The following is a 19,479-nucleotide window of genomic DNA, read 5'->3' on the forward strand; positions in this document are numbered from 1 at the left end:
GTTGCACCATTTTACACTCCCACTAGCAATATGGGAGGATTCCAGTTTAACTACATTCCCACAGACATTTGTCATTTCTGCTTTTTCGTTTTGCTTTGTTTTTAAATTATAGCCATCCAAGGATGCATAAAGTGGAAGGGCACACTTTAAAAGACTCTGACAGTGAAGAAAGGTGAATGCTAGAAACATGAGTTCTGTGTTTGGGGCCCTCAGTTCTGTGTTTGGTGAGGGGGTTTGGTGGCCGCTGGTGTGGAGAACCCTGTCGCTTGCAGGACCATGAGGATGCCTGTTCTGGTCTCACTCATTAAACAGAGCCTGCTCTATTTTATAACAGCCAGAGTGTCAAAGCTCATGGCTAATTTCAAATAAATGTCCATGTAAACACACGTCCTGAACTGAAACACTAGAAACAGAATGTGCTAAAGAGAATGGGAAAGGTAAATCATTGTGGTCGGTCTCACTGAAGAAAGTGTCCCTGCCCCAGGTGGTTTTTGTAAGTTTTTTAAGTATTGCCATATATGGGGGGGGGGGGGTGAGGTTTGTGTGTTTTTTTTCCAGATATAAGAAAGGGTGGTATAAGAACTTTCTTCTAGAAAACTGTGAATTAAGGATAGTGACTTTGTTGAAAGTATGTCCCAGGGCCCCTTTGGCACTTGGACAGCATGTTAGGCTGTAGTTGGCCTTGGAGGGTTTTTGTCATCAAAGGGACATTTAGTATTTGGCTGGGTGCCTACAATTACCTGTAAAAGTAAAAACACAATTTACTGAGTCTTAGATCTGTCTGCTTGAGGCTGAAGTACCTTAGAAGAGCTTGCCAGAAATCGTGGGAGGATTTGGAGTAGTAGATGAATTATTTATAAATATGAATTTCCCATGTTGTACACTCCCATTTCATTACAGAGAAAGTTTTTTGGGGAGGGGGGTCTGTGTTGGGGGGGGGCGACACAATGGTTTCTGAATAGACAGCTCCTGAAACGACTTCCTCTTTTTGTGTTCTTTGCTGCCTCTTCTGTTCCAGTCTTCTTCATCTCCTCTTCTTCTGCTACATTGTTGTTTCTACTCTCTGGTTTCTTTTCTATTTTTTTTTATTTATTTATGATAGTCAGAGAGAGAGAGAGAGAGAGAGAGGCAGAGACATAGGCAGAGGGAGAAGCAGGCTCCATGCACCGGGAGCCCGACGTGGGATTCGATCCGGGGTCTCCAGGATCGCGCCCTGGGCCAAAGGCAGGTGCCACACCACTGCGCCACCCAGGGATCCCTCTGGTTTCTTTTCTAGAGTAGTGACTAGGGTTGCAGAGAAAAGTGGCCTTTCACAGGAGGCAACACCAGGCAAAGCCAGGAGGCCCTGCCATTGAGAACTGTGTGACCGTGGGTGAATCACACTGTAGCCAGGGCCCCCTTTACTCATCAGCAGAACAAAGGGCCTAACCAGATGGCCTCAAAGGAACCCACGTCTTGGAGGCCAGATATTTTCCTGAATACCATAGATGATGCCATTAATTGGGGTTGGGGTTGAACCAAGGAGTTCTAGAAGCTTCAGAAACTTGGAAGCTGAAAGTCCCTGTACTTGTCATGCATTAGTTAAGGCTCCCTAGACAAACAGAGCCAATAGGGTGTGTGTACACATGTTTTATATATTTTATATGAATATAAATATATTTGATGAATACACACACACACACACACACACACATACACCTCTATATAAAATACATATAAAGAGTTTATTGTAAGAAACTGGCTTACAATTTTAGAGAGGCTGACAAGTCCCAAGATCTGCCAGGTGAGTCAGCAAGCTGGAGATGCAGGACTGCTGATGATGTGGTTCTCATCCAAAGACCAATAAGCTCAAGACTCAGAAAGACCTGATGTTTTGGCTCAAGTGCAAAGGCAAGGAAAAACAGATGTCTCAGCTTTAAAGCCCTCAGGCAGAAGGAGTTCCCTCCTCCTCAGCCCTTGTGTTCTATCCAGGCCTTCAACTGATTGGATAGGGCCCACCCATATTGGGGAGAGCAATCTGCTTTACCCAGTCTACCTATTCATATGTTAGTCTTGCCCCCAAGCCCCCACCCTCACAGACACACACAGAATAGGGCATCCTGTGTTCCCATAGAGTTGAAACACAAGTGAACCGTATCAGCCCCAGTCAGAGATACAAAGAAGAGAAGCTAAGGAACTATCCTGGTGTCTAGTTTGGCCGGCACTACTCCACTCTTCACCCCTCACAGCTCATTATATTTAAACTTTTCCAGTTGTTATTTGTTAAAAACATATATATATTTTTAAATGGTTCAAAAGCAAGCATACATAGTGTGTCTTTCAGAAAAATCTTGAATAAGAAATATTTCTGTCAAAGTCCTTTTGTCAAACTGAAGTATGAAGACCCATTCTGTGCTTAGAATATCAGGAAGAAAGAAGGGGAATTATGCATGAAACTCCTGTGAGGCTCAGGCCTTGGGTGCTAGAGACATGCTTGGTGTTGGAAGAGGGACCAGGCAGGCAGGGCTCAGAGTTCTCCTTTGGCTCAGGTCATGATCCCAGAGTCCTGGGCTCAAGCCCCACATCGGGTTCCCTGCTCAGCAGGCCCACGGGGAGTCTGCTTTTCCCTCTCTCTTGTCTATTCCCCAACTTGTGCATGCTGATTCACACTCTCTCAAATAAATAAATAAAATCTTTTAAAAAACAAACAAAAAACTCAAGGAGGGAAGAAAAGCATTTTTGGCAAGAGCTTCCTTTTTGGAATCTGAAAAGCCACTGAGAGTTGCTCCAGGCCTCTGGTTTGGGGATCATTGGCAGACCAGAGTGACTCTTTCATCAGTAGGATAGCAGCTACTTACACAGCCCGTCAGGAGGGGCTCTTCACTGTGCCATGTCCCCAAACTCCTGTTGCCAATGGACATGGTTGGGCAAGGCCTGATGTTCCTTAATGGTGATTGATAAAAAACAAAGTTTGGGCTATAGGGATTCAGATTATTTCCATGACTTCTTTTTCTCTATTGATTGTCACTCAAGGGGTTTTTTACACTCTTATTTAATAATCTGTGTTTACAGAGAGACAGTTTCATTGTAAAAGTATGAACTAGGGGTCTTATCGGTGACTCATACCATGACCAACAGACTTTGCCCAACAGCCGCTCCTAAGTTTTGTGCACAGCTTCCAGGAGACAGTAATTCTAAATTATCACTCAAATTTCAGGATGGTAATTTTCACAAGGTTGCCGTTCACTCTTTGAGGTTAGTGGCATGCATTCTTTTTTTTTTTAAAGATTTTATTTATTTATTCATGAGAGACACACAGGGAGAGGCAGAGACATAGGCAGAGGGAGAAGCAGGCTCCTTGCAGAGACTCGATCCCAACGCCTTGGGATCGTGACCTGAGCCAAAGGCAGATGCTCAGCCACTGAGCCACCCACAGTGGTGTGCATTCTTAAGGGCCTTGTCAACTTGGAAGAAACCTTTGCCAATTTTTTATATGAAGGCTCATGTTAGACACAAACATAATATGGTTTTAGAGGTTGTTACCTGTTGTCTCTGAACATGTAAGGATCACATTCAATGTCATGTTGCATCTTATTTCCCCTCTATGCTAAGTGGGGAAGGTCAATGTGTGGGTGCTAGAAAGAAAAAAAGAAGAAATGCACCAGCAAGCATTACTTAGCCCAATATGGGGACTAGGACACCTAGGAAATATGTTCTAGGAGCTGCTGGCAACATAGCCCTGAGTGGAGGTTTTGTTACATCCTCAACTCGTCGCAGTTTGAGCAGAGTGAAAGAGCAAGTATAGCGGCTGGTTTACCTGGAATGTCTGGCACTTGCTTTGTTTTATTACCTTCCTCCTAAAAGAGCACATTAATTGAAGAAAACATTTCAGTGGACATATAATGTGTATTCGTACAGTTACAAGGGGGTGCTTTAAAATACTTAGCCGTCAAGATGTACAAATGACAACAATCTCCATGGCTTACCTGCTTTTGTTTTGCAGCCTGTTTGGGTCTCTTTTGTTTGGTGCTCTGTGGCACATTCTTTGGCAGTGTGCATGATTGCTAAACGATGCCATGCCCAGCAAGACCCAGACCACACTCACTATGCATTTCTTGTGCAACATCTTTCTTTATTCAGCAAATAGTTTGTTAGCTTTTTGTCTGTGCAGGTACCATGCTAGGCCCTGGGTAAAAGCAGCAAAAAGGCTGACCTTGCCTCTGCCTACATGGAGTTCACAGTCTGGGATAGGTCGGGGCAGGGTAGGAGGACAGTGCATTACACAGATGAATATACCAATAATTAACTCTAACAGGTGAGTGTTGTGTAGAAATGGAGGCATTAAGAGAATGTATTGACTGGCGGTGGGGGGGCAACTAATTTAGTCTGGGGAACAGAAGAGGCTTTACTGAAGTAGTGACGTTCAAGCTACAACCCCAACAATGAGCAGGAATCAGATTCAGAAATTATCTGAGGGTTCAACAGGTACAGAGGTGGCTTGGAGCCAGGGAACCCTGCAGTGGGCAGCTGTGACCATGCCCTTGGTCAGGGCTATTGATAGGAAGTAAACTTGGGAGGTCCACGGACTTAATCAGCAAAAGCATTGAGCATTTTGCAAGCCTAAACAGTAGGCAGGCCATTTTTATTTTGTTTTTGCTCTTTTGAGAGCAGTGTTAGATCTTTCTCCAGTTCCCTAAATACATACGCTCTCCCACACATCTACTGGAAGATTTTTCGGAAGAGACCCCCTTTAGCCAAGAAACACTAGAACTAATATAAATACATATAGCGAACTTAATTAAAACTGGACAGAGAAGAATTTAAAATGAGCACTGGGTGTTATTCTATATGTTGGCAAATTGAACACCAATAAAAAATTTATAGATATATTTCAACCAAAAAAATAAAAAATAAAAAATGCAGTTTTTAAGCTTATTGTAAAAGTAGAGCCTTAGCCAGTTGCCTTCAGAGTCTGAATCTCTGAGCACGCATGAAAGTATGCGGTTGCTCTCTATCAGTTTTGAACACAGCCCATTACCCAAGATAGACAAAGATGTGCTTACAGCCCAGTGGCAACTCCCTACATGGGAGTTATAATTTATGGACTATCTGTAACCAAGCCATATTCCTAGACCTATTCCAGAGCCGTTTCATGCCTCTTCCAGTTGTTATCTGCTCAAGGAATGCAAAGCTGCTCTAATATTAGAAAAATCATAACAGTACAATGTGTTGCCAAGTAAAATCTTTCTAATTGAGACTAATTCTGGAAAGCCAGTGTGTAATGGTTCTTTGCAGAACTTTTCTCAAAATTGTATTTAAAACGTTCAAGATTGTTTGTTCATACAAAGCGCTTGCTGTGCATGTTCTTTCAGAGGGTCACTATGTGGGGCAGTGGCATGTTTAACGTAGAACATTTCAGGAAATAGGCCATACTAGGTTGATAGCATTCTGACCACCACCACCCCCCTTAAATCCTCATTATTAAGGTCATAGAAAGAAAAATTAAAAAAAAAAGATAACTAATTAATGCAGACGAAGTCACAATACAAAACTGTGAGATTATGTAATAAGGCTGAAATTTTCACAAATCTCCATCCTAATAAAGGGCATGGATATTTTCCAAAATCCCCCTTGTGTCTGTGGGGAGCAGAGAAATTCAGGGGCTCTCCTGTCTAGAGAACCAAAGGCTCTGTGCCACCGTCCTCTGGGGGCAGTTCTGTTCCTAGCAGCCCTCTCGCAGATGCCTTGTCAGTGGTTTGCACCTGCCCAAGGTCCTCAGTGGGAGGAGAGAAGGCATGGACTTTCACAGAACAGTGAGGAATGCCGGGAGTCTACCTAGGGACTTCCCTTGCCTTCATTTGCTTTAATTCTTAAAGCAAATATAATTACCCCTTTTACAGAGGAGAAGAATGAAACTCAGAGAGCTCAGTCCTGGGTACCCATCTCTTCTCTGTGTCCTCAGACATCTCCAGCCCCACAGTCTAGATGCAGTCTCATATGTCAGTGACTCCCAGCTCTCTGCCTCCTGTTCTGGGCTTCGTCTTGCCCAGTACAATGGATGTTTCTCTGTCCTCATGATGCTTGACCTCTCAGACCCTCCTTGATTTCCATGGTACCGCACTCTCCTCCTTTGCTTCCTACCTCTGGTCCTTTGCTGGCTCTTCTTTATCTGTGTATTGGCATTCCCAGGAGTCAGGCATCTTTTTTTTTTAAGACTTTATTTATTTATTCATGAGAGACCCAGAGAGAGAGAGAGGCAGAGACACAGGCAGAGGGAGAAGCAGGCTCCATGCAGGGAGCCTGATGTGGGACTCGATCCCCGGTCTCCAGGATTACACCCTGGGCTAAAGGCAGGTGCTAAACCACTGAGCCACCCGAGCTACCCCCAGACGTCTTTCTCTTATCCAGCTGCACTCTCTCAGTGGTCAGTCACGTCTAGCTTCTTGGCTCTGGGGACCATCCCCATATGGATGACTTGCTAATTCTAAACATTAGCCCTGATCTTGTCCTTGAACTTCAGACTTATACCCACGGCTGTTGCTTGATATCTTCATCCAAAAGGCACCTCAGATTTCACATATCCTACCCAAGGCTCTAGGTCTGAGCTATCCAATGTGGTAGGGCCATGTGGCTGCTTACATTAATTAAAGTGCTAACATATTTCAAATGCACAACAGCCTCCTGTAGCTCGTGGCTGCCAGGTTGGACATTGTAGGTAGAGAACATTCCATTGTTATAGGAAGTTCAGTGCTGCCTCAGCTGTTTTTACCCTTCCAAATCTGTTCTTTCACCAAGATCCCCTTTTCAAATAATGGCACTACCCCCGGGTGTTTTTCAAGTAAAAAATCAGGAGGCATCCTTGATTCTTCTCCTTCCTACATGCCCATGTCAACCTCATCAGTGAATCTTACCTACTGTGTCTCCAAAACATACCCCACGTGTGTCCACCTCGATTTCCAGTGTTCCCCAGGCTGAGCCACTCTCCTCTCTCACCTGGAAGGCTGCAGTAACTCCTCGGTGATCTGCCTGCTTCCACTCTTGCCTCTACAACCCATTCTCCACAGAGCAGCCAGCGTGATCATTAAAAACAAAAAAATAATTTCACCTGTCCCTCAACTGAAATCCTTCTAATGATTTCTTACCAAACAGAATAAACACACCACAGTTGGAACATTAGTTTGCATGGTGCCCTAGTCCATTTGGGCTGCCAGTACAAAGTGCCATAGACAGGTGGCTCGTAAACAACAGAAATTTATGTCTCAAAGTCTCTGGAGCCTGGAAGTCCCAGATCAGAGTGCCAGCACAGCCGGGTGCTAGTGAAAGCCCCATTCTAGGTTGTAGATTGCCAACTTCTTGTTGGATCCTCATCTGGCAAAAATAGGGCAAGCTAGCCCTCTGGGGTGTCTCATAAGGGCACTAATCCCATTGGTGTGGGCTCTGCCCTCATGGCCTATTACCTCCCACAAACCCCACCCCCAAGTACCATCCCATTGGTGATTAGGTTTCAACATTTGAATCAATGGGCAGGAGAGCTCAAAACATTCAATCTGTAACAAGCAGCTCCATGTGATCTGGGCCTTCCATTCTACCCATTGCCCAGCAGATTCCATTCACTCTGACATTCTTTCTGGTCCCCAAATTCTGTAAGACCTTTGCTGTCCTGAGGATCTTAGGATTGTCTCACCCCTTTACCCAGACACTCTTCCCCTCCATGGACACTTGGCCGGCTCTTTCCTGTCGTCTAGAGGGGCCATCCTGGAGCCCACTCAAAAGTGGTGACACCATGCAGCTTGTTTCAGTTCTCTGCACAGCATTTTGGACTCTGAGTGGTTTACATTTCTTCATTTGTTGATTTATGTCTTTTCTTTTTCTGCATTTCCCACTGGAATACAACAGTTATAGATACTGAGGATTCAATAAGAATGAGATATGCTTTGCCCCCTTGGAATACCAAAAACTAAAAATGATTTGTAATTATCTTTTTTTTTTTTTTTGAAACGTGAGCAGGTGCTTGGACTTAGAACAGATGAGTTATTTTCTCTTGAAAACTTGAACATGCTAATAATTTCTCAACAAATCCTTTGACCCTTTTCTCATGAGTAATACAAAAGTAGAATTTCTTTATGAGGGTCTCAGCAAGCAAGTTTCCCATACAAAATTAAAATGCCTTAGTTGTTTCTTATCCATGGTTTTGGCTATTACCACACTTTCCCTGGCCCTCCTTGAGGGGCAGCCAGCTGGGAACCGAAGGGGTGTAGTTGGAAACCGGGAGAGAAGACAATTCCAAGGAATCCCTGAGGCCCCACGGAATGCAATGGAAGTTGCTGCCTGGGTGGGTGGAAAATTAGTGCGCACTGCAGAGCTGGCCAGCGTGGATTTGGAGGAATGGGTTTGCTCTTGTGAGCACTTCTGAGGGTGGCAGGAAGGCTACAGGACCGGGAATCTGAAATCAGTAGGCCTCCAGGATGGCAATGGCAGACCTTCATTAGAAGACGCGTGACCCCTGCCTTCAGGAATCGTCTTTCTGTTAGCATTGTGCTGGACTCTGGAGGCAAAAGGGAAGTTAGGAACTGTCCTGCAGGCAGTGTCCTCTCCTCACTGATGTCTCCCCTCTGCGATGTCCTGTGGTACTGAGCTGGGGTCATGGCTTGGCAAGTCCTTGCTTGCTAGTAGTCTGAATTGTCAACTTGGGCTTCTTTACAGGCTAGCACTGCCTGCGGAATGTTGGGCTTATAAAAGGCATGCCGTCAACACTTCTTTCACTGACTATACTTCCCTAAGGATATTCAGTTCACCAAAAGACTCCTTTCATGACAATTCAAATTACTGGTGTCGGCCTACCCCCTGCACTTTTTGTCCACTTGACTAAATATCAGTCCCCCTTTAAGACAGCTCAGACTCATCTTCTCCTGCCCTGCCCCTGGGACCCTCCTCGGTGTCTTTCTGGGATTTTCCAAAGCACCTTCATCAGCCTCACCCCCACCCCCCAACACCAGAATGCCAGAAATTAAACTGGTCTATCTGGTCCATGAGGTGGAGAGGCATGCCTTTGCGTTTTGGAATCTTCTGAACAGCTTGAGCCAGGAAGATATTGTGAAACTGAATTCTAAGAAAAAAAGATATTTTTATTATTAAAGTAGGATTTGTCAAGGGAGGAAACTTGGAGGCTAGAGGTTGCATGAAATAAACCCTTAATCCTTCCCGAGCGGGCAAGACAGTCCCCTCGGGAGCAGGGGGTGTGGGTGCCAAAGCCAAGGGAAGCCGTGAGGATTAAGAGCACAGGCCCGGGGGCTGGGGAGCTGGGCGACTGCCCTGCATGGGAGGAGGGAAATCCCGGGGACCGCCAAGTTGGGACTTCATTGAGGAAAGGACTGAGAGGATGGGCCCTTTCTTTCTCCAGGCTGGCTGAAAAAATACAGACCTCTGCCATCTGGGCCTTGGGGTCTCATGGATGAAAGATGCCTCACTTGTAGCCTCTCTGATTCACATCCTGCACATTTCAAGAGGACCCTCCTCTTAGGATGAAATGTGAATGGGGGGAGATGGTTCTGAGAAAACACATGTGTAACCAGCCTTGCTCTGGGGCACAGAGAGGCGACCTTGCTCCATAGCCAGGTCTCCGGCTCTTTTCCATTATCACCCCCTAGTTAGGTGAAGGTCTTTGTGAGTTTCAAGGCATATTTGCTATAGCACTGCTTTTTTTTGTTTTTATTATCTCAGCATGACTGTTTATATTTCTCAGAGTGCTCTCTAAAATTAACAGCACAGCCCTATACTGCTTGGCTTTTTAGGGAGATACAAAGTCTTCCTTGACCTCTGTCTGTGGGTCCCTGGCTGGTTCTTAGGGTCAAACTGACAAAGACCCATTAAACGGGAAGAAACTAGACACATGTTAATGAAGTTTGGCAGTTACTTGGGATCCTTGCTCAGAGAATGAAGACCTGGGGGAGTGATCAGAGCTGGAAGCTTTTATACCTTTTACACAAACAATAAATTTGTGAAGAATTGACAACACAGAGGGATTTGGGCTGGGGATAGTAAATGGTGAGGAGACTAGAGAGATAAAAAGATTAGTTGAAGGAGGTTTGTTTGCACATTCTTCTGGTGCAGTCTGTGGGTTGATAGAGTCTGTCTCCAAGAAAAGGAGAACTCATTTCTTGCCTTTAGACAAAAGAGGGAGACTTTTTTTCTTGCATTCACTGCTTCTTAATTGCTTGGAACTCAAAATAAATTTTATGTCAAGGAGGCATATTCTGGTTTCCTGCCACCTTCTTCATATTTTATTATACCTAACTCCTAGAGGAACAGGTTTTTGGAGCCCACTTTTCAGCATTAGCCACAAGTACTGTCTCTCTTTTTTTTTTTTTAAGATTTTATTTATTTATTCATGAAAGACAGAGAGAGAGAGAGAAAGAGAGAGACAGAGACATAGGCCGAGGCAGAAGCAGGCTCCATGCGGGGAGCCTGATGCCTGACTCTATCCCAGGACCCCAGGATCATGACCTGAGCCAAAGGCAGATGCTCAACCACTGAGCCACCAGGTACAGCCACCCAAGTGCTGTCTTTTAACGAATGTGTAGATATTGTTATAAGATTTTAAAAAACATTTTAAGTTATAATTAACAGTGACTTTTAAAACAATGGTATAATACCTATGGAAACCGCATGGAGAAGTTCAAGTGCGTGTAAAGAATGGCTCCGTGTACCCAGTACTAACAGTGGGTGCATGGTACACTGACTAGGGTATGTTGCAGTGTGCCGTGATGGAATCAGAACTTGATCCAACAACTTTAACATTATGTTTCTTGACAATGATTTTTTTCATTTGAAGAGATTTGCACTACTTAAAATTTTACAAATAAACTGAAATTTGGTTGAGATTGTGACATCGAACCATTTCATATTTGCAGATATAAAATTCACGTGCAGTGATAGCAGTAAAATGTAATAGACACAGGAGATAAGAAACTGAGCAAACCCAAGGTCGATGCAAAGACAGGTTGTTCTAAATGAATGTCAAATGAGAAGAGTAGAGAATTTTTGCACGATCTCTGTCCTCTCCCTTAATCTTTAATAGCCAGTTTCTTTCTTTTTTTAAGATTTTATTTTTAAAAATTTATTTGAGGTGGGGGGAGGGACAGAGGAAGAGAAAATCTGAAGTGGACTCTGTGCTGAGCACTGAGTCCTGAGCCCATGACTGCGAAATCACAACCTGAACTGAAGCCAAGAGTCGGATGTGTAACCAACTGAGCCACCAGGAGTCCCAATAGCCAGTTTCTTTCTATGTCCACATTCCCCTAATGAACCTCTCTCCCATAGCCACCATTAGTTACTTTTATTTGTTGATCTGTCATGATGGTTCTACTCCTTTTCCCCAATCACCTGACCCCTGGCCCTTCTAACTTCCTTCTGATGCTTGACGTGCTCCCATTGGGGAACTCCATTTCTAACGTAGAGCTATAAACCATGCACTTGGGAAATTTGCTGTAGAAAGGGTATTGATTGAAGAAAGCAGCCAGTCAGTCAGCTCAACAGCCAACCAACCGACCTAACTCCTGATCTGTGGGCCTGAAAATGAGATATACCCTCACCACAATTCTAAACTTATTTCCCCATTAGTGATTCTAGGATTCTGGTTGTTCACAAATGGTTTTCAAAAGAAGTAGGTGTCTTAGCTCAGGTTGCCACAACAGAATACCAGAAACGGGGCAGCTTAAATGACAGACATTTATTTCTCACCGTTCGGGAATCTGGCTTATCCAAAACCAAGGCGCCAACTGATGTGATTCCTTTTAAGGCCTCTTCCTGACTTACAGATGACTTCTCCTCAACGTGTCCTCACATGGCATGGAGGAGATGGGCAGGGAGAGGAGAGAACTGGACTGGACTCAATGGTTTCTCTTTGTATAAGGACACTAATCCCGCCAGAGGGCCCCACTTTCACGAACTCATCTCAACCTAAATACCAAAGGTTGAGGCCAAAGGCCCCATCTCCCCTGGGGGTTCGGGCTTCAACATGAGTATGGGAGGGGGCACAAACATGTAGTACGTAACAGTAGCCATTTGGAATGTATGCTTAAGGAGATTTTTGAAAAATATATGGTGATTTGCAAATTTTAAGGCATTTTTATGAGTATTGTTATGGGTTTTTTTTTTTTTTTTGTGAGTTTTTAGACTTCTCCCCTGTGCCTTGGTTTCTAAGGAAACCATATACTTTCTGAACACTGTTCGGAAGAATAAAGCCTTGGTGTGATTTGAAATTTCAGAAGTGAAATAAATGTGCAGAGCATTGGGACTGTGACAGAACATGGTGCAGCAGTGTCTTACACTTCGACTCTGTTGCTTCAATTCTTTTTTTTTTTTAAGATTTTATTTATTTATTTATTTGACTGAGAAAGAGAGAGGGCACAAGCAGAGGGAGTGGCAGACAGAGCAAAAGGGAGAAGCAGGCTCCCCATCAAGCAGGGACCTCACGTAGAGCTTGATCCTAGGACCATGGGGGTCATGACCTGAGCCAAGGGCAGATGTTTAACTGAGCCACCCAGGAGCCCCTGATGCTTCAGTTCTTACTGCACTGATGCCCAGAGTGCAGATGTTCTATTAATACCTAATATATTACATGGGAGAAAGGAGGACTTGGAGAGAATGGGAAGCAGGAAAGATCAGTTGTGAAGGAGGGAGAGAATCTGGCAAAGGTGGGTCACTTCAGTTGAAGTGAGCGCCCGCAGGGTCACCCTAGCCTTGGCAGCAGGGCATGCTCCATAGTACACCCTCAAGGTCTGCAGAGCTCTTCCACTGAAACTCATTGCAAGAAGGGTCTAGAAACATGAAGACTGGTGAGAGCTTGATGTTGAGCTGCTGAGAGGGGATGTCTTGGGATTTTGGTTTACATAAGGATGGGCCATTTTGGGATCCCTGGGTGGCGCAGCGGTTTGGCGCCTGCCTTTGGCCCAGGGCGCGATTCTGGAGACCCGGGATCGAATCCCACGTCGGGCTCCCAGTGCATGGAACCTGCTTCTCCCTCTGCCTGTGTCTCTGCCTCTCTCTCTCTCTCTCTCTCTCTCTCTCTCTGTGACTATCATAAAATAAATAAAAATTAAAAAAAAAAAGGATGGGCCATTTAGACAACCTGGTCATCAAAAGGTGTAGTTTCTCCTTGATGTTTCCATTTCTTTTCACTCTCTGAATTACTTCTTATTTCTTCAGAGCGTCTTTCCTTTTCTTGTCTTGATTGTTCAGTTTGCTTGGGAAACAAGACATTATCCAAGCACAACATCGCTTAGAATGATGCTCGGTAATGGGAGAAACTCAAACACCTTGGCGTTTTATAGCCACAATTGGTTTTCTTTATTGGTTTTTTTAAAAGGAGGGTTTTGATGGATCAGATATTGCACATTAATTGCTGTGACTTGCAGAAAATGAATCAGAGCTCTGAGTGTGTTTGTGTGTGTGTGTGTTACTGCCAGGGCATGTCTTTTACTATATCTATTACAGCTGTAAAAGTTGTTTGTGAAACTGCTTTAAGATTTTAGTGTCTCAAATAAATCGTCTTCATTTTGGTCTTGGAAATCGTTTCTTTTTATGCAAGAGAATAATGTTAATATATCCCTCGAAGCTAATTTCCAAGATGGCTTAATTATCTGAACGAAGCACTGTTTTTCTTTGAGAAGTATAAATTCTACAAATTTGAAGGCTAAGGGTTGAATTGTTCCTAGGCAGAATTGTACAGCTCTGTTACTTTGTTCAACTCAGAGCAGCACCAAATATCGGAGCTGAAAGGGGCTAGAGGGCCTGTCCACCAGGGCTTTTTGAACTTTGCCAACCAAGGCAATAAATATAATAAATACCAAGAAAATATCTAGTGCAGTATGAAATTCAAAGCAAATTAAAATTTAACTTAACATTGTCACCAAAAACAGTATAAAACAGTATAATGGGGTGTCATTCTTTCTTTTTTTGTAAATTGCAATTGGCTTTCAGGTTCTCATGCCTCAGAGATCCCCTTATTTTACAGATAAAAAACTGGGGTCCAGAGATTCAAGGAATGCCCGTGCCCCCACCATGTTAGGAGCAGAATTTGGTCAAGAACCCAAACATCATGTTGGCTATTCTTTGCCCACAGCGCTGCTCCTCCCATGCTCTCTACCCCTCCAGACCTTGAAGACCTTGAAGACCTTGCAGACCTCGCTTATGCAGAAGAAGCATCCTATCCATCATCTCCTTATATCTTATGATGCCAATATTCTGGAAAGTTGTTCTGACTTTACATTGTCATAGTGGGATGGAAGCAAAGGCCAGAGGAGACTTCTCAAGCCTGGCTAGTCCATGAGTCCTGGTTTATTTTTATTCCCTTCATTTCATTCCAGATAATTATACCATCATGACAGAAACACTTCCCTGGCATAGTGTCTGTGGAAAAGATGGGGCAAAACTTAAATCTGAAAATGAATTTATTTTGGAGATAAAATTTGGTTTTTTGTCAGACTGAAATCTCTTATTGATGGCTTCCCCTGAACAATTCCACAGGTCCTCTCAAATTTCTTATTTGTTCTTTTTTTTTTTTTTAAATAGTGTATCTGGTGGAGAACTATTTGATCGGATAGTGGAGAAAGGATTTTACACAGAGAAAGATGCCAGCACTCTGATCCGCCAGGTCTTGGATGCTGTCTACTATCTCCACAGAATGGGCATTGTCCACAGGGACCTCAAGGTAAGGCCGTCACTTAGCAACGTCCTCCTACCACTCTCCCACCCACAATGCACCTGTCCTAGAGGATCAACCTCAGAAGACGGATGAGGTTGCCTGGATGGATATATGGCTGGCATGAATGGGGGCATTTGTGTACTGTTAGTTGTCAGGACCTTTGGGACCCAAAGAAAGATAAAGATCAGTGGGGCCAGCCATCATTTGGGAGATTTTATAATCACGTGCAGCCAAAGGGCCACAGGGAGGTAGGTTGTGTATTGCTTTCAGCCTACCTGAAAGGTAGTTTTGTTCAGGATATATTGGCCACGAAAAGCCTTCTCCCAGTGCAATTCTACACAGCCTTCCCACAGGTCCAACCCCATTTTAGCACCACACTGCATGAAAGAAATGGAACAAGTCTATAGAAGGCATGACAGAAGAGGAAAAATGGAAGGTTATGCAGAAAGAAAGAAATGCCCTACAATCGCAGCCTTCCCCCAGTGTCCTGTTGGTTATAATCTGATCTTTTCTTGATGAAGAGTTGGCATACTGACCCTTCACCCAATAGCACTAATGGATCGGAGCCTTCATTACGCAGCTTGGCATTACATCCCTTCCTGGTCAGTATAGATACCGAAGGGTAGATATCAATCATATGCTACCAAGTGCAGGTGGTGAACATATTGGTTGGAGGAACAGTAACAAGCAACATTGTTAACTCAAGGCTGTAATGTGGCTTCATGCTACAGTGGCCACAGGTATAGACCCCAGAGCTCACTGCACCAGTCAGGACAGAAGCTTCACCCCAGCCCACATACATGCGACTCACATCATAAACACAGGGATTATATCGTACTGGAGCCATGCTCTGCATGACTATGTGAAGTCTAAACCGATGTAAAGAACAAACCATAAGCATTTTTTTTTAAAGATTTTGTCTATTCATGAGAGACACACGGAGAGAGAGGCAGAGACCCAGGCAGAGGGAGAAGCAGGCTTCATGCAGGGAGCCCGATGTGGGACTCGATCCCCGGTCCCAGGACCACACCCTGAGCTGAAGGCAGCACTAAACCACTGAGCCACCCAGGCTGCCCACCATAAGCATTTTTTAAAACAGAATTTCAGCATCTGCCCATTTTTAAATACTGGGTGTGAATAAACAATATAGCTTTTCTTTTCATAAGGTCTCACTCGAAGTTCTCTCCTCTTCTTCCCAGTGGCATTTTCCAGGAGCTGGGGTAGTAGCTTCCAAATGTTAGCCTACATGGAATTGTCTGGAGCACTTGTTCAATCAGGCTGGCCCTAGCCCAGAGGTTCGGAATCTGTAGGTCTGCAGCAGGGCCCAGGAACTCACATTTCTAAGGGGTTTACAGGTGATGCTGGTGTTACCCTGGGAATATTCTTGTAAAACTGCTGGACAAGGGTATTTGGAAATGTTGATGGAGTCCTTACAGCCTTTGCCCCTGGCAGGCTTCTTGACAGCTAAAATGGGCTGTGAGCATTAATCTTCAGAACCTCGAGGCCCTTTCAAGTGCTAAGCCCACTTAGCCTCTCTCTGCCAGGCAGCAGTGCCCTCACCAAAGGCCGATTCCTTGCTTCCAGAACAGAGGAGGCAGGCAGCTCTCTGAACAAGTTAGTGTGGGAACTGACCATGGGGGTGTGACGGGATAGGCTGGGTTGTTTGTACTTCATAGAAATCATTCCTACGCAGATACCATTTCTAGAGGGGCACTGTTTATTCCCCTTTCGAAAGGCAAATGGGCTGCACAGGAGAGACTGCTTTTTACGCCCACATAGCACTTTCAGAGAAGCACTTGCAGCTCCCAGCCTCTGCAACTGTGAGACTACCAGGCTTATCGCTGTGGAAAGAACAGTGCCACGTTGGGACCTCTTGTCACTGCTTTTCAGAGTCACAGAGGAATTTGATCTACATGGCAGCAGTTGGGATTGAGTTATTAAATTTTCATAAACATCTTAGAAAATGAAAACAAACTAGATGATCCAGGTCAGAGCAATAGAGAACATGATCAGGTTCATTGAAGATTAGGGCACCATCTGGGATACTGTGGCACCCTCACATGCGAATATACCCCCTCCGTCCTCCAGAAAGGTGGTCTTGTGTCTTCTTGCCCCAGGGGCCTACTGGAGACAATCAGTTGCCCTTTTATCTTTCTCTGTGTTTCTCTCTCTCTTTAAAAGATTTTATATATTTATTTGAGAGAGAGAGCACAAGTGCAGAGAGGGGCAGGAAGGCAGAGAGAAGCAGACTCCCCGCTGAGCAGGAGCCCTACATGGGGCTTGATCCCGGGACCTTGGGATCATGACCCGAGCCAAAGTCAGATGCTTCACTGAGCCACCCAGGCATCCCAGTTGTCCTTTTTTCAAAATGTGGGAAATGTCCAGTACTGCCCCCTCACATCAGGATAGGGCTTCTCAGTCCTATGTTCTTTGTGGGGGGTGGGGGGCTGTCCTGTGCATTGTAGGATGTTGAGCAACATCTCTGACCTCTACCCACTAGATGCCGGTACCACTCCTGCAGTTTCGACACAGCCAAAGACATTGCTAAGTGCCTTCCTGGGGTGCCAAATTGCCCCAGTTGAGAATCACTGGATTAGGAGTGTGTTTATGTATAACATTAACTTAATAGGAAGTGTTGATTCAGACGTTTTAAAAGCTTGTTATATAAACTATTAAAGGGTTGGCATTGACCTTCCAACTCCCCAGTTAGCCATCCGTTTTCTTGCAAAGATGTCATCAAAGGAACAAGGTTTTTTCAGGTGAATCCTGGGCCTCTTGTGACCCCAGGCAGATTTGCTGGATCCCCCCACCCGCGCCAGGCTGTCTGCCTGATTGAGCCCTCCTATTGCCAACTGGGAGCCTCCCTCCAGACTACTCTGGAACCTGTCTTCTCTCCCACTTTCCTGTTCCCCCCCACTCCCCTCAAGGAAAAGCTATATCTTCACTAAGTCAGAAGATGCTTGCGGACAAGTAATGATCTAAGTTGTGAATGACCAGTGGCTTTAACCCTCCTTGGTAATCATCCCGCAAAAAGAGGGCTTTATGACCCAAATGTATCCCCTGGAGGAAGAATGTGTAAGGGGGATATTTGTCTCCATGGCAATCTCTTGCCTAGATGCAGCCTTGTTGAGGAGCATGAGGCCACTGGCTTCGCAATCCTTGCTTGGGATAGAAAAATTAAAAATCAGAAACTTAAAAGTCCTCTCCACCCCCAAGGTCAGATCCTTCCTGTTTATCATGAACCACATATGCACCTACGAGCGCGCGTGCACACACACACACACACCACCACACACACACCACACACCTTTTGATTAGATTATTTCATCCCCACTCTAAGCATTGTTCTTATTTTGATTATTGACTGGCCCATTTTCTTCTCTCTTCAAACTCCTTGAAAGCACCCTCAAGCATACATTTGATTTTCTTCTACCCTCATGCTTCATCCATGGAATTCATGTCACTGTGAATGTTAAGTGTTATTCCTTCTCAGGGTATGATTTGGGGTGAAGGATAGTATTTTTTTTTTCTTTTGAGCTCTGTAAAAAAAAAGAAATTATTCTGATACTTGTTAAAATAAAGGAGACTTTATTTAAGGTTATTGCAGGAAGGGTATGACAATGGAGGAGAGAATTGGGTTCAACGCCAAATTCTTCAAGGACCTGTGGGGGGTTTATAGCCATTAAGCAGAATGAGGGGCATGGATGGAAAATTGCCAAAAGAGAATATCAAGGATGGGGGGATTCTTGATAAAAGCCTGGCCAAGAACTTAGACATTGGCAGACTCTCTCCCTTGACCAAACTTGAGTTTGGCCCCTCCTGAGTCTTCTTTCTGACTAAGCTCCATGGGCTCTGTCCTTAGTCAGTTGGCTCTGGCCATGTGGTCCAGGCTGAGCAAGAATCCCGCTGAGTCACGTTGGTGAACATCACCCATGCTTGAGTGTCTGAACAGATTCCTTATCTTCCACCCTCCGTATCCGCCCACCCTGGCCTGCCCTCAAAAGGATCCTCTGAGATCGGTGTAGCCCCAATCCTCCCACTCATGATATTCTCTCTTAGTGATTTCCCATCCACTGACCCTCCTCCTGCTCCTGGGTATAGGTCTCCACTTGTCTTTGTTGCATTAGGACATGAGCCCACTCTTCCTCTCCTACTGTAGAACCCCACTGCAGTGCCCCCCCCCCCCGAATTAAGTCTGCCGACTGTCTTTACCAAGTGTCTGAATAAATGTTTTTGAACAATATCCAAGGTGAGAGGTGACCAGCTTGGCCAGATATCAAGGGTGAGGGATTCTCTCTACCTGACTTAGCAGTACTCTTGCTAAGACTGGACTGTGCAAGCCCAGCAAGACAGGAAGGACACAGAAGGCCAGGATGGAGGCCCCGTTAAGAAGAGGGCTTAGTGAAAGGGAATAAAGGGGAAGGAGAGAAAATGAGTGAAGATATCAGTGAGGGTGACAAAACATGAGAGACACCTAACTCTGGGAGATGAACAAGGAATAGTGGAAGGGGAGGTGGGCAGGGGGTTGTGGTGATTGGGTGACGGGCACTGAGGGGGGCACTGGGCGGGATGAGCACTGGGTGTTGTGCTATATGTTGGCAAATTGAACTCCTATAAAAAAAAAATAAAAAAAAAAAAGAGGGCTCAGAGTGGCCTGACTACGGTTTCTTCACAAAGGGTGTCTTGAGCAGTTCCCAGGATTTCCTCACAGCAGTGGTTGCACCTCAGAATCCCACCCCCACCCCTTCCATGGATTTTAACACCCAAAGGCCCTGGGCCCTTCTGAAATCTCCTGA

The 19,479-nt window shown here is 44.9% G+C and overlaps 1 protein-coding gene across 3 annotated transcripts in view; it reads left to right on the forward strand.

The window, feature by feature from the left end:
* Window positions 1-19,479, forward strand: part of CAMK1D (calcium/calmodulin dependent protein kinase ID) — a 433,233-nt gene that overhangs the window by 351,233 nt on the left and 62,521 nt on the right. For all 3 annotated transcript variants that reach the window (XM_055331921.1, XM_055331920.1, XM_055331922.1), the window contains one exon: window positions 14,551-14,689. In XM_055331921.1, coding sequence (XP_055187896.1) covers window positions 14,551-14,689 — 139 coding nt within the window. The remainder of the gene's footprint in view (window positions 1-14,550; window positions 14,690-19,479) is intronic.

This window comes from Nyctereutes procyonoides, unplaced genomic scaffold (assembly GCF_905146905.1).
Source record: "Nyctereutes procyonoides isolate TBG_1078 unplaced genomic scaffold, NYPRO_anot_genome, whole genome shotgun sequence".
NCBI classification, from domain to species: domain Eukaryota; kingdom Metazoa; phylum Chordata; class Mammalia; order Carnivora; family Canidae; genus Nyctereutes; species Nyctereutes procyonoides.